Raw genomic sequence first — 16765 nt, 5'->3', positions numbered from 1 at the left:
ACAAATTCAATTACAAGCATTCATATTCAGGGTTGTTAATTATATTAGGTAAACAATTTTTCAGTATAGGTAGGTTTTTACATGGTACAACTTGCCCCGGAAAAATGTTACAACTAGCCCCAGCATGAAATTTGGCACATAAAATCAATTTAAAAAAAAGCGAAACTGATATAGACATAACATATACACTCAATTTGAGCCAAAACACAGTTGCATATAACAAAAAAACACTTAGCACTCTATCTTTTTCGGGTAAAGAGGTAGACCAAAAATAAAATTAAAAAAAAAAGTTACAAACATGCATTTTTTGGGCACCACTAGTGTAACTTCTTACCCTGTCGTCTAATCTTCATCTGAAGAAAATGTGCCGGTAGATATGCAAAAATTGAGCATTTTTCTCCTTTACGCGTTTCTTAATATTGAAAGGAACATCGCTTTTTTTAGCTGTTAATTCTTACCCCTGTTACATTTAGCCCCACTCTCCCCTACTTGTTTAGTATGCTTTTAACAAAAAATAAAATGCACGACTGGGTCGCACGAACTTGCTCTTGGAGTTAAAGTTGCTTATATTTTTAAGACTTTTTATATAGAAATTTGGAAAAAAAAAATAAAATTCGTTTAAAAAAAAAAATAAAATAAAATCTGAAATTAAATTGCCCTCCAAAACAAGTATGCAGTTTTGATTGATATATTAACGTGCATTTTTAGAAAAAAAATTTCAAAATCGTTAGAGCCGTTTTTTAAAAAAACAATTTTTTATAAATAATTTTTTGGAAAAAAAGTTTTAAAATAAAATTGTAATGCCATTTTGTAGACATCACTAATCAACATCTAAAAACAAAATTTCAAAAAAATTCAATGCCCCGTTTTCGAAAATTTGATTTTTCAAAAAAAAATTTTCAAATTTTTTTTAAAAATCCAAAAATTATTTTTTTGGAAATTTAATTTTTGGTTTATATTTAAATTATATAAATGCTTCTTCACAAAAAGTTTCGTTGAAATCAAATAAGAAGTTTCGGAGATATTTGAATTTGAAAAAAATGGTTCTATGGCAGGTACCGTTAATAACGATTTTCGAAAAAAAAATTTTTCATTGAAATATAGACCTCAGCTTAAAACTAATATTTGAATTTTTTAAACAAAATCGTTGGAGCCGTTTTTGAGATATTTCAATTTTACTAAAATCGGTATATGACAAGTACCGTTATTTTTGGTCCAAAAAAATTAATTCCAAAAACCCCTCTGGAGAGTCGCCAAATAACGCTACATACCAAGTTTGACATTAATCGGTCCATCCGTTTAGGCTGTAGCTTCTTATACAGACAGACAGACAGACAGACTGACAGACTGACAGACTGACAGACTGACAGACTGACAGACTGACAGACTGACAGACTGACAGACTGACAGACTGACAGACTGACAGACTGACAGACTGACAGACTGACAGACTGACAGACTGACAGACTGACAGACTGACAGACTGACAGACTGACAGACTGACAGACTGACAGACTGACAGACTGACAGACTGACAGACTGACAGACTGACAGACTGACAGACTGACAGACTGACAGACTGACAGACTGACAGACTGACAGACTGACAGACTGACAGACTGACAGACTGACAGACTGACAGACTGACAGACTGACAGACTGACAGACTGACAGACTGACAGACTGACAGACTGACAGACTGACAGACTGACAGACTGACAGACTGACAGACAGACAGACAGACGGACTTCCGGGACCCACTTTTTTGGCATTGTCTACCATCGTAATGTCATGGAAAAATGTTATCTCAACTTTTTTTTTTGTACGAATGCATAACTTGATATATAGTACCTATATCGCAAGTAAAAATTATAGAAGCCAACATATTTTATCAATTAACAGATAGCTTGCGGTACATTATCATGAATATTGTTTCTCTATTTAATACATTACATTTCCAAAATTTCGTTTGCATTTATAAAACTCGCATGAAAATTTGAATTAACGAAATGAATAGTAAATACATAAATTGCATGACTGAGTGCACGTGCTCGTTCTCATGTAAAAAATTTCTGGGAATATTTCTTTTTAAAAATTCATAACACAATTTTTATATGAAATTAAGAAAAAAATTTTTTAAAATATTATAAAATTTGGTTTAAAGTTACAAAAAAGTTTTTTTTTTTTTTAATATTTTTGACCTCCGAACGAGGTTTTTTAAAAATCATATCCTTTTTTTTCAAATTTGTTCATTAATTTTCAAAAAATTTTAATTTTCGAAAAATGGAATGTATCGATACATAAAAACGCAACTTTCAATAAAATTCATTGTTCTTTACAATGTATATGAGCAAAAATTTTCATTCAAATCATTCAATTTTTCCTCAGGGGATCGGAAAAATCTCTACTACGAAATTCGAAGTTTATTTTTCCCCATTTTATTAAAAGGTCAAAAAGTCCCCTTTTTAGGCATTGAAGGCTTGGGGCACCTCAAAATGAAATTATTTAAAAATCTTAAGTATTTTTCAAGCGAAAACATTAATAAAAACAAAACTGTCAAAAAGATCTTACGATTCATTCTAGATATTGTATTCAAGAATATTCAGTAAATTTGAAAGCCATCGGATGAGTAGTTTCCGAGATCTCGAAGGTACCAGGTCAAAAAATGTAGTTTCGAGATAATCGAAAATAAAGTAAGCCAACCGACCGTAGTGGGACAGTCTTCCTTTCGAAAAACGCCCGTAACCTGGCCAATTTTGAATTTTTCGATACGCAATAGCCAATAGGTCTTAATTTATTCATTACAATTAAGGGGATAATTAAGAATAAATTTTAAAAAAAATTAAGAAAAACAAATTTCAGGGTGGCCAGACCCCTTAAGAGCCCGGTTATTGAGGAATAGGAATACCTAATAAAAATGATTTTATCAGATTTTTTCTTTTTTCAAAATATTTTTTGTTTTTATTTGTTTTTATTTTTCAATTTTCTCGAAAACTATAGAAACATATAGTTTTCACAGTTCGCTATGGAATCAATTGATTCAGTTTTCTGTGTGAGTAATTTTTTTTATTAAAATTCACAGTCTGGACAAAAATAGTATAAAATGAGTTTTTAAAAATTTTTTTTCGCCTATTTTTTACTTTGAAATCGATTATTTCAAAAACTATTGGTTATAATATATTGATTTAAAAATTATAAGTAAATGTAAAATTTTGCCTTTCGGAAATGGTATCATTTATTACTGTAAGTGTTGCCGTTGTTTTTTAATAATTTTTTTTATTATTTTGATAATTTTTTTTTAGAAAACTGCCCCTCCCACCTAAACGGGGGGAGATAGACCCCCCTCCCAAAGAAAAAAATGTTTGTATTGAACTCCTCTACAAAAACCCGTTATCAAATCCTGGCGCCCAAGTTATCCTACTACGTGCTAAAACAACATTTTTGTTCTATACCTAAAAGTTCGAATTTCTGTATCTGGGTTGAAATCGTAAATTTTTTTTTCTAAGCCAATTTTAAACTGATTTTCATAAAAAATATCTCGTTTGATTTGAAAATAAATATTATTTTAGAATATATTTTTAAAACAGCATACTGTTGTGAAAATATATACTTTAATTTGATGTCGAAGTTTGGTAAATGACGAAAAAAATGAAATTTTTGAACTTTGACTGCTTATAAATTCTAGGTAGTTTAACCGAGTTACTTTTTATACATTGTTGAAAAGGTAATTTATCTCCTATCAGAAACTGTTAAAAAAATCTAAAATGGAAAAAAATTTGATAAAGCTAGATTTTTTTCATGGGTGAAGTTAAAAAAAAAAAACGTTTTTTGCCCCTAACTCCAGATTTTGGAGTGTTAGAGACTTGTTTGCTTGCCAGAAGTTTTAGAAAAATTGACAACCCGAAAAAGAGAATCATAATGTAACGCAAGTTCTCACACAGTGAATATTTGGCAACTTCTTTCTGTTTCTAAAAATAAAAGAAATGATGAGTAGACTACGATAAGCGTGAAGGACCAGTTGAATCCATTAAAATCCCCGTTTTTGAGCTGTCCTCTTCGGTGCTTAGACAAATGGTTTGATCCACAAGTGCATATCTCTTATAGGCGAATATTTTGAAAAGAAATATTTCATGATTTCCCGAAACTTTTAAGATAGCAAACATAATATTTATGTAGGGTCAAAGTGAAAAAAAATTTATAAAACAAAGTTATTTAAATCTATACAAATAAAATAAATTTCAGATGAAAACCATTTTCAGGAGTTCTTGTTTTTTTTTTTTTTTTTAAATAAAAATATGATAAAAATGGTGTATCATTCCCGGAATGCTAAAAACGTAACTTAACTTCGATAAAGATAAATTGCTAGAAACGTTCTATCTGAATATAGCTGCAATTGGTGGAAGGAGGTGGCACTATAATTAGGTACGCGTTTTTCGGTCCCCGTAGAGTCTATTGAAGATTTCAATACTGGTAACACCATTTTTCTATTAATTGTTTTTGAGCAATTTACTTGGTTCGTCTCTATGTATTAATTTCCATTTAGAAAGATGCTACCAGAAAAAGAATACTGTAATTTAAATCAAAACATATTTTTGTGGAACACAACAGAAGCACATACATATTGGTATTTTCGAAAAGTTATTGTATATTTTATTCCATTTACTCAAAAAAGTGTATTGATTTTTCTGTTGATAGATATTAATAAACCCAGAAACGAAATAAATATTGAATTTCTCCTCGAGCATCAGTTTGCTCTTTGAAAACCTAAAATCAAAATTATACTTGTAATCAAAGGTATCATGACTGTGACTGCTCTTCAAACAATATACCATTTGAGCCAAAACTCTGATCTTTCAGATTTAGTTCAATGTTCAAGAGCTTCCACTTGTATTCTGAATACAATCTAATACAATTCTATATAACATAGTGTCTACCTAAATTCAGGAGCACCTACCTAGAAGGTATACCTACTATATATTGAAAGCTTTAACAAATTTGAAATGAAATAACATTGTATCGAATTTATGCCTCCTACAATAAATTCCATTACAACATCAAAATTTAATCAAATCGAAAATCTTTGACACGCCATCATCATCGTTTGCCAATATGGCTTCAACTTCAACTTGAAGCGTTCAAGCTGCTGCACAAGTGTGTAATGTAAAGTGATTGAAATCAAATATCTAATCAAATACATTTTCGTATATTTCACTCTCTTTCTATCATTCGGTGTTTTTTTGGTTGTTTCATCTTTTATTTTGTGTAAATTTATGTAATGTAAACAAAAGACCATTACGCGCAACGGTTGACGAACGAATGACAAAAAAAAATAAGAATGAACTTAAAAAAGAATACGATATAGAAAATAAAAAAAAATAAAATGACATGTCAATATGTTGTTTGCTTTTGTATTAGCATGCTAAAGCCTCATCTCCCACACTATCATAGTAACACTGGAATGTGTTACATTTCCAAAACAGGTATGACACGACAATAATGTCAGTGGTGCCTTCTGAATAAATAGTTTACTTGTAGAAAAATTCTTAAAGTGATTTAAAAAAAATGGTTTTTTTTAATATCGGGTTTTGAAAACTTTACATTTAAAACAAACTTAATATTTAAAATAAATAGAGTCTTTATTTTTGAATGTATGTGAAAAAGAAGTAAGAAAATATTACTATTGTGTAGTTAATTTATAAATAAATTAAATTAATAATTTTATTTAGATTTATTATTGATTTTGATTAAAAACTAAATCCTATTTTGAAAAAAAAAAAAAAAATTTAAAAGGTCACCCATACGTTCCTGCCATAAAACGGTTTTCTTGTTTTTAAACTTTTTCGTAAACGACTGAACCAATTAAAATGAAAAAATAATTTCTATTTTTACTTTAATGTTAAAGAAAATTCAAAATAAAAAAAAAAATCATTTTTGGGTTTTTGAAAATATGTATTTTTAAAAACAAACAAAAAGTTTGCTTTTGGGATAAGAACCAAGTACAAAAAAAGTCTATAAAAAAAATTGGGTGGAAGGGTGTTTTTTCCCGGACAAGAGGGAGGGGGTGAAGGTCAAATATATACTCAAAAAAAAATGTTAGTGGAATATCATCATATGACACATGTTTTGAAGGTATTTTTTGATGCTGAATCTAATGGCATAAAAATAAAGTCAATACGATTGCTCTAAGAAAAGTTATTACTGATTAAAAACAAGGGTGCTTGTTTTTTTACTTCAATAGGTAAAATATAACCGAAATCCATGTGAAAAACATGCTACACTGATACAATTCGGGATGCAGGTTTTAGATAAAGCAGGGACAAAGGATTCATTAAGTTCTTAAAATCATTTTTGGTGAAAGGGTGTTTTTTTGGTGGGTTAAGTTGTGTGTGAGGAAGGTATCATAACAGCTGACTTAGATTTTATTAATTTTTAAAACTTATTGTAAATGTTTTGGTTGGTATAAGAATTAAGAATCTATAAAAAGTACAAAATTATCTTAAGTGAAAGGGTGTTTTTTTCAAGAAAAGATGAAATTCGGAATTAGTACCACAAAAACTAGGAAAAAATTACTACACCAATGAAAATTGGTAAAAATGTTTCATTTATAACAGAAACCAAGATCCAAAAAAGTCTATACAATTATTTTAGGTTAAAGCGTGTTTTTTGGGGAAAAAGGTAAAATCGGCGATAAGTCCAATAAAATCAATGTTATAAAAGGTACCCTCACGAAATTCAATAAATATGTTCTCTTTTTCATGGGGATTATGAATAAAACAAATTTATAATTTTTTTTCATGTGAACGGGTGTTTTTTTTAGGTGTAGAGAAAATATGGGTATATTTGAAAAAGTGTGTTATACTAGAGTTATATTAGTGGTACCCTATTGAAATTCAGGAATTATGTTACTTTTGAGATAAGAAACAAGAATCTAAAGTGTCTATAAAAATCTCACGGTTAAAAGGGTGTTTTTTTGAGTGAAAACAAAAATGATGGATCACCCTAATGAAATTTGGTAAAAACGTTGAATTTGGGATAGAAAGCAAGAATAAAGAGTTTTTATAAACCTAAAAAAAACACCCTTTCACATGAAAATAAATTTGTTTTATTCGTAATTCCTATGGGAATTTCGTGAGGGTACCTTTTATACCATTGGTTTTGGGGGACTTATGGCGGATTTTACCTATTTTCCCAAAAAAAAAACACCCTTTAACCTAAAATATTTGCATAGACTTTTTGGGTTCTTGGTTTCTGTTATAAATGAAACATTTTTAAAAATTTTCATTGGTGTAACAATTTTTTCCTAGTTTTTGTGGTATTAATTCCGAATTTCATCATTTCTTGAAAAAAAAAACACCCTTTCACTTAAGATAATTTTGTACTTTTTATAGATTCTTAATTCTTATACCAACCAAAACTTTCTCACCAAGTTTTAAAAATTAATAAAGTTTAAATTAGCTGTTATGATACCTTTCTCACCGTAACTTAACCTATCAAAAAAACACCCTTTCACCAAAAATAATTTTAAGAACTTTATGAATCCCTTGTCCCTGTTTTATCAAAAACCTTCATCCCAAATTTCATCAGTGTAGCATATTTTTCACATGCATTTTGGTTATATTTTGCCTTGTTTTTAATCGGCAATAACTTTTCTTAGATACATTTTTTTCAGTATATTTTTAACAAAAACAACTTTCAGGAAAGCCTGCATTAAAAATGAAGGCATTCAGAATAAAAATAATTCAGAAATAAAAAAAAAATAAAATTTTGAAAATAAAGTCCAATCTGGATCGAAATTTTAATCTATCACAACAGTTAAAACATACTTTAAGAGTTTTTATTAAAGTTTAACAGCTACCCTACAAATTTTCATAACAAAAATTAAATTTTTTCTGCGATATGTGGTTGGAAAATATTTTTAAGGCAGAGATAAAAAATCGCATTGTAATGTTAAATATTTCGATGCAAAAATTCATAAAAAAATTATAATTTTAAATTAATTTTAAAAAAATTGTAAAGATACTTTTGTAATTAAAAAAATTGAAATATTTAAAAATATTTTAAACGGTTTCGTACTTTAAACGAAGTAGGTATGTGAATTCCATAATATTTTGTGCCGTCATTTTTATATATGTACTACATATTTTATAAACACAAATTAAAAAAAAAAAAAATAAAGAAAAATTTGAACGTTACTCTTGAGATATAGTCGTAACCAAAATCATCGGACTGTTTTCAAAAAAATTAATTTTCTCAAAAAAAAAAAAAAAATAATAATTTTCTTAAAAAAGTTACTTAAATTACATAATTTTCCATATTTAATTGCATATAAATTTTTAATTTTTAAATTTTTCCATATACATACTAATTGGTTCGTCCAAATTGTATATTCTATATGTATGTATATGGAAAATTTTATTTTCTTCCAATTTTATGTAGGTATAGTATAAAACAAATTCAAATCCAAGACAGGAGCCAAAAGATGAATTTCACAAGTTTGGAAAATCAAGATTCCTTGAAATTTAAAGGTTATACAAGATTATAATAAATGCGCTGGAAATTTTAACTAATTTACGGATTTAGTAGACCTATGGGTTTTAATTTTTTTTTTCATATTCTCGCAATGACCCCAAAGAAAAGTTTATTTTTTTGTTTTTTGAATTAATACCATAAAACCTTGGTGTGTTTTCAATTCAATATTCAATATAAAAACAAATTTATGCAAAACTAACAGTAAAATTATTTATTTAATGAAATGAAAAAACCAAACTTCAAAAAATGTATATTGTACAAAGGGTCTTAGTTGCATATAGCAATAAAATCATTTAAAGAATGAAACACAAAAAATTGATAAGTAGAGATTTTGTTATTAAAATATAATTTTTTTTTAATATAAATTTGTATAAAAGAAAACAATAAAACAGGCATTAAAGCAAGAGGTAATAAAGCCAAACGTACTTGCAGCAATTTTAACTAGCAGGTACCTATACCTACTTAGGTACAGTCCAACCCGGATAACTTCGAGTGACATAAGTACCCTACTACATATGAATATCTAAAACACTTTAAAAATCAGATATTTGCTTTGGGGTATTTTTCTGGGTTTGGCTGTACTATTTTTATACCCAATAAATATTTGGATTTTAAAACAAATAGAAAGTTGTTGCGAGCACTATTTCACTCTTTCAAAATTATTCGATTTTAAACTCGAATTAACTCCCCGACTAACAAATTTGCTTCTATAAAGCTTTACAGGTGGTAATGTAGCTCCTGTAAAGCTTTATAGAAGGGATATTGTTTGTTGGGTCCTGACCAATTAACTCCGAATCAACTGAAGAGATGGCTAAACAAACCGCTTAAGTTAAGTTTTCCCCTTCACTGATAAAATGTCTATAGTTTACGTTTAGGATCTATTAACTCCGATCTTATTAAGTCACTACTGGAAAACGATCTCTTCCGATGTTTTCAAATTCTTAGGCTAGAACGTTTGGTTTAACTCGCGCTTATTCATTGTTTATTTTATTTTTAATAAAAAAAATATTTATTTTTATTTTGTAATCCAAGTAAAGTCAAACAAATCAGCTTGTATCTACCTTAAAATAAACTAAAGTAAGACCAAAACCTTTTGCTTACACTAAAGTGAGTGTGCGAGATCTTATGATTAGAAAAATAAAAAAAAGCAAAAGAGCAAAAAAAAAAAAAAAAAAAAAAAAAAAAAAAAAAAAAAACTAAGGAAAATAAAACACAACAAAAACACGCAAAAGGGCCACAAAAAAAAATTGAAAGAAAAATAAAAACAAATAAAAAAAAAAAACTCTACAATTTTTTTATCCCCACCTGTATTGGATGACGACGTGGACAAGTTCTGTTGCTGCTGCTGCGAATGATGATGGTGAAGAACTGCTGTAAAGTTATTTGCTGTTTTCCACGAATCAGTTTGCACAATAATTGTCTCAACTTGGTGTTGCCGGACACCGGAATTATTCTTTTTCGATATAACTGTCAATTTGACATCGGTTGGTGTTACTTCCGACCGTGAAGATGAAGACGATGACAACGACGACGACGCTGACGGAACACCATCAAGAACCAAAACCAAATTATTACTGCCTGAGCCCGGAATCGCCTCATCTGCTTCGGCTAGGTTACCAACAACATTGGAAGAATCACTGCCTCCACCACCACCATCACCGCCATTATCACCAAAACAACTCGTTCCAGTGGAGACAGTGGCGTCGTCGTTGTCACTTGGTGAGCCTATTGAAAAACGAACATCTGTTGATGCTACCATGACCATATTACCACTGGAAGGTTCCACTTGGCTAAGTGCTGCCATTTGTCGTACTCTTGTCGACATGGTAGTGGTTCCTGTTTCAGGGGGAACCGATGGTGATTCAACTTCTCTTATGGCTAACCTCGACGCACATGACTGAAACTGAATTGAACCACTGCTGCTGGTGATTCCCTTTGTTGGTGAGTGTTGTTGGCCAGCTAACAGTGGCACCGCAACAACTGATTCACTATTACCCAAGGGGGCATTATTTCCCCTCGCTGCAATGTTGGTTGCGGAAGAGCAGGGGCCAGGGCTAGCAATGATGCTCGCTGTCTGGTCTTGGGTCGATGACATTTTGGACTCTTCTTTGGCATCTTCTTTGGTTGTTATAGTATTTTTCTTTTCTGTTGTTGCAATTTCTGGTTCTTGTTGATTTAAAATGGATTTTTGTTTTGTTGTAAGTTTTTCTTTTTTTTTGGTTTGTTTCTTGTGCCATTTCTTGCCATGATCTTTGACTGATGTGTGAGACGATTTGATGGTGTAGAGGTATTTGGAGAAGGAAGAAAGAATTATAATATAATTTTTATTTGTTTTTTACCGACTTCCAAAAAGGAGGAGGTATTCAATTCGTCTGTATTTTTTTTTTTTTTTTTTTTTATGTTTGTTACCGCATAACTTTGGACTGAGTGAACCAATTTTGATAATTCTTTTTGTATTGGAAAGCTGGTGGCTGCAGTGTGGTCCCATTTCAATTTCGTTAACTTTAAGCCATAGTAACTATTTTAAAAACCATAAAACCCAGTTTTGATCCATGGAAGTCGGTTTTGTTTTTTGCTAAAAATGATTATTTTGCTTTCTTTTTCTTTGGCAAAATTACAAAATAACCATGGAAAGGTAATAATATGGTTAAAAAAGAACCAGAAAACAACATGAAAAATGAATTTATTTCTCTTTTTTTTTTGTTTGTCTTTCTTTATACACTGTTTCGCTAAAAAATAGTCTACATGAGTAACGAGAGTATATGATGTCACATGCAAAATGCTGGAAGAAGTTAATGTTTTTTCTGTTTGTTGAAAGAAAATAAAAAAAAAAGCAAACAAATGAAAATGTTGTTATCACCAAATGCCGGGATTCCAGTTGTCATTTTATAGACTTTGTTTTTGTTATTTTATTGTTGCCGGAAGAAAAAGGGGAAGAGTAGTAAAACACTTGGATAGCGTGTGTCATTTTTTTTTTTTTAGTATGTGACAAGTGGAATCTTGGCATAAGCAATCAGAAATAATAAACATATCAAAAAAAGAATTTCATGCAAACAAGCTAACTACATTAAAAAGTACTTAAATAGGCTACGCTCTAGGTCTATGTGACTCTCAACTATATAAATAGGAATTAATTATACCTATTCGTTGGTGAGAATTAAAAAAAAAAATATTTAAGATCAACATAATACGTTAAATGGAGTTTATAGGAATAGAAATTTAATATTTGTGTTTTGTGTTATCAACCTAATTTAGGAGATTGTATCTTTATATGGGACAGAAGGTTTAGTAGAGTAACTAAAGCAAATTATTAGGGAACCTGGCCGAACAGCTCTGATTTTGACGATATTTTTTCAAACGTAGGTAGGTAATTAAAAATACTTTAAAGTCTATAGATTAAAAATTGCCGATGCTGTCGTATTGTTTTTTAAAATTAAAATTAAATTTTTTTTTTTAACAAAACCATTTTTTTTGCTTAAATTTCATAAAACAATTGATAGCAAAAGATTCTTTAGGTAATTTAAGGAAAAAATATTTAAAGGAGTAAGGGACAATCTTCCATCGTTTAAGCGATAAATGCAATTTTCTAACATTCTGACCTCAAAAACAAAAAAAATATTTTGAAAACAACGGCAACACCTACAATATTTTACAATACATTTTTAAAAAGCCAGAAGCTCATTCTTATCTCTTAAATTTAAATCCACTAATTTTAATCAAGACTTTTTGAAAAAATGGTCCTCAAACTCAGAATTAAAAAAAAAATGTTATTAGAAAAATTTAAAATGACCATGGACCATGACCATTTTGGCCATAAATATTATCAGTTGAATTCCGAAGCAGAAAAGTTAATATATATCACACTTTTGAAAAATTCAAAAAACTTCAATTTCAATGGTTTTTTTTGATAAAAACAAATTTTTTCATTGAAATAATTAATTTTCTCAAAGATTTTGGTAAAAAAGAACTTTAAATTTTTGCTATTTAATTTGCAACAGAAATGAATAAAAAATAATTTTATGTTTAGATGTTGAACTTAAAAAGAAAAATAAGTTACATTTTTTTTCAAAACTTTTATTAAAAAAAGTTCTTCGAAAATGAAATACTTTTTAATTTTTTTCCTAAACCGTAATACATATTGACATTTCCTTTTATAATTTGAAATCATAATAAATGCGGCCAAAAAAATTTGAAAATAAATGCATTTTATATTACGAAAAAGTTTAAAAAACGACATGTTAAAATTTTTTCAATAATTTTTTCAGTTCCCATTCTTTCAAAAGAACTTAATTCAATTAAATTTATTTTAATTTTACAAGTATGACTAGGCATATAGCTTTTTAAAAATGTATATTTAAATATTGTAGGTGTTGCCGTTGTGTTCAAATATTTTTTTTTGTGTTTGAAGTCAATTAATAAGAAAATTGCATCTTTCGCTTGAACGATGGAAGATTGTCCCTTACTCCCATATATTTTTTTTCCCTGAGTTTCCTAGACATTCTTTTGGCATCAATTAATTTATGAAATTTAAAAAAATCTAAAATTAAAAAAAATTAAAACGGCAACACCGGCAATTTTGAATCTATAGACTTTAAAGTATTTTAATTACCAACGTTTGAAAAAAAAGATCATCAAAATCTACCTAAGCTGTTCGGCCGGGTTCCCTAATATTGCCAATTTTTGAGCTTTAGTTACTCCACTAGTTAGATCGTAGAAAAACAAAACAATGGTCTTTTTTGCTCCAACTACGATTATTTCTCAAGAAAAAGGGTAATTTCAAGCAAGTTGAATAGTAATAGAAAAAAATATGAAAATGAACGTTTAGGAAATTAAATGATCGTAATTAAAATACTTATACTTTTTACTTTAATAATTTCATAAAATATTTAAATAGATTTTTATCATAAAATTTCAAAAACTGAGGAGTTTTTTGGTAAAAAATGGGAAAATTAACAGTCAAACAACTTTCAAAGTAAGCCCTAGATTAAATTTTATTGCCGATGGCACGCATTTATATTTAAAATTGAAATAATTTGCTGATATTTATTTAGGTTCATGATTCTAATAAATTGTGTATTGTATAATAATTTTTTCCATACAATGTCACACCCGTTACAAAAAATATGTCACACGACCCGTTACATTTTTTTATTAAATATTTTTTTTTATTAAATTCCTTCAAATATAATGCTTACTGTAATAACGTAGCGTAATAAAATCTCCTTTCATATTGAAAACGATATTTACGACTTTTTTCACCGTAGCAGAGTGAATTGATTTTCTAACGTCACACCCGTAACATCTTAGCTCAAGAAATTGTGACGTTGAAAAGCAGGTCATCAAAAGGTAATTTTAAAAATATATTAATAACTTAAATACTAGGTGTTGAAGCTATTAAATACTTAATTTAGTGAATAGTACACAAACAAGGAACAAAAAATGAAGTACTGTGTCACACCAAAAGGTGTAGAAGTACCCAAAAATATCAAACCATTTCAGGTAGATAACATCACTGGGGTCATTCCGTAATTTTTAAAATGATAAATCAAAAAGAAGCTAATCGTTTCACAGTATGAGAATCTGTAAAGCCATTTGATATCATGCCTGATTCAATATTTCCCAAAAACAGTTTATGGGTCAAAATCATTGAGGTGGGAAATTGCGAGGACCGAATTCTTAAAAAAATCACCTTCGTTTTAAGATACAAATTTCATTCTCAAATGTTTGCTTTAGCTATAATTTGTCGGTTCATGAACGGTACAAGAAAAACGTTCTCCGAAAGGGGCAACCGACAATTATAAGAAAGAAGAGAATGTCAACAAAAGCTTGTAGGTAACCCTACAAACAATTTTGCTTCTATAATGCTTTACAGAAGCAAAAATTGCATCTGTAAAGCTTTATAGAACCAAAATTGTTTGTCGGGAAGGTACCTACTCTTTTGCTCTTTTTTTGATGTGTTTTTTTTCTTTTGTTTTTAATTTATATAGGGTTGCTAATTTGTATAGGCAAAACGTTTATCTATCTTTTATTTATTGACGACTTGCAGAAAAAAAAAAAACAATTTCATATTACCCCAGTTTTTCAATTTTTAAGTAATTAAAATTATTTCTAGTTTGAAATCTATAACACTTCGAACTATTTAGAAAATCAGGATATCTTAATTTCAGAATAATCGAGAGTTATAAGTTATAACATTTTTGTGGTAATTATTTATGTATAGGGGAAGTGGGGGCAAGACTACCCCTTTAGTGTTTAACCGTCCTAAAAACCAATAAAAAACATCTTTTAATTAAAATAAAGTGTTTATTCATTAACTTTAATGTTTTTTGTAGGAAATCTCATCTTAAAAAAAAAAAATTTTAAATACTAAACAAAAGTTAGAATACGTTGTGAAAAAACATCTAATAAAATCAACTTCAACTTCTGTTGATAATAAAACCTTTTCTATCCTAAAATTTGGAATCTTTTTGCAATAATCATAAACGCACATATGCTATATTTTCATCGGTTCCCAACTTTTATTACAAAAAAGGAAAAAGTTAAGACTTTAAATATTTCATTTAAAAAAGTACAAATTCTTTTCACACAAAACATGACGATTTGATGAAAAATCACAAAATTTACTATAACTTTTCGGAATTTCAACCAAACTTGCTCATACTTACAGACATAATCGAGCTTACCAGAAGCCATTTATTTTATATTAAAAGTCCTGCCAATTTAATATTTTTTCATACAACATAGTACAAAAACCGTCTTGCCCCCATAGGCGGTCTTGCCCCCACTTCCCCTACATATCATCTTTTCCGTACCACAAGACTTCGTAAATTTTATGATGTTGTTTCGGGTTCACTATTTAAAAAACTTCAATACTTTTGCTTCTTGAAGAGTTCAGATTTCTATTTCTTAAAAAAAATGTCAAAGAATGGCTTCTTTGTTTAGATTTTAAGAGTTTAGAGTTAGTAATTTTTTTTTAAATGTTTTGATGAAATGATAAATTTCAATACCTGTACCTAAATTTTAACTCATTGTTGAAATTCTTAAATTTTCATTTTTATGACTTCCAAAAAGGAGGAGGTATTCAATTCGTCTGTTTTTTTTTTTTTTTTTTTTTTTTTTATGTTTGTTACCGCATAACTTTTGACTTAGTTAACCAATTTTCCTATATATTCTAATTGGAAAGCTGGTGACTTGCAGTGTGGTCCCATTTTAATTTTGTTCAGTTTAATGTCGTTTTCTTTCACTCCAATGAGAGTACCCTTTTAGTACTTATTTTTGCACTTTTGAAGGTTTTGTGTTCTTTGACGCCTCAAAAGTGTAAAAAAAAATTACTCCGGAGTAATTTTAGTACTACGGAGTACCCCAGATTTACTCCACATTTTTAGTCAGATTTACACCGATTTGCACACACACTTATGAATTTGAAGTTTGACATTTTAAAATTTTGTTTAAAAAGTGAAAAATGCGAATTTTTTTTTTTCAAACTCTTTTGTTATTAACAAAAACAACCATTATGAATATATTTTCTATTTTATTATATTCCGCCAGATATATTTCTTCCATTTTTTCGTTAATTCTTCACTTTTTCCAAAATGAAATTGAAAACCGAATAAAAAAAATTTTCAACCAGTGTTCTTTATCAATAAAAACAAAATCCTGTGCCATATAACAAAAAATCCCATTTTTTTTCTGCGTTGTTGGGATATTTTTATTTTACAATTATAAAATCAAACTAAGGGTGTGTGTCAATTAGGCTGAAAAAACCGATCAGAAGCATAATGAAAAATATACCAAAAGTAAAACTACATAAGTTCGCTTCTACACGAAGACGCAAAGCGCGAGACACATATAAGAGCAAGGGAGAAAGAAAATTCCAAAAAAAGGGAAGCAAGAATTTCTATCGTGAGTCTCCGGTAATAAATTTTGTGACTCTTTTTGACGTTTCTCTTTGATCTTGTTCTTTTTTTTTGCTGTTTTGCTTTATTTGATTTCGCAAAGTCTGCTCGTCGGTTGTGTATTATTTGCGTGTATAGTAACTTTTTTAATTTTTTTCAAATGTTTTCGTTGCGCATAGACCCCACTGGAGTTGTTTCTTTGTATATTTTGGTGCTTTTTTTAAAGAAAAATACATACGAAAACAAGAACAAAATAAAACTAAAGAAAATAGCTGTCAAATTGGCGTCTTCTAAAAAAGACTTTACTTTTGAGATAGTTTTGTATGAGGAGTTTCATGAAA

The 16765-nt window shown here is 29.0% G+C and overlaps 1 protein-coding gene across 2 annotated transcripts in view; it reads right to left on the bottom strand.

Moving 5' to 3' along the window:
- LOC129913446 (protein cappuccino) overlaps positions 1 to 16765 on the bottom strand; it is a 109296-nt gene that overhangs the window by 74817 nt on the left and 17714 nt on the right. The window contains exon 2 of one of the 2 annotated variants that reach the window (XM_055992138.1): positions 9835 to 10785. The exons of the other annotated variant lie outside the window; for it this stretch is intronic. Coding sequence (XP_055848113.1) covers positions 9835 to 10785 — 951 coding nt within the window. The remainder of the gene's footprint in view (positions 1 to 9834; positions 10786 to 16765) is intronic. 2 annotated transcript variants of the gene reach the window in all.

This window comes from Episyrphus balteatus, chromosome 1 (genome assembly GCF_945859705.1).
Source record: "Episyrphus balteatus chromosome 1, idEpiBalt1.1, whole genome shotgun sequence".
NCBI classification, from domain to species: domain Eukaryota; kingdom Metazoa; phylum Arthropoda; class Insecta; order Diptera; family Syrphidae; genus Episyrphus; species Episyrphus balteatus.
This window is presented reverse-complemented; position numbering and strand designations above follow the sequence as displayed.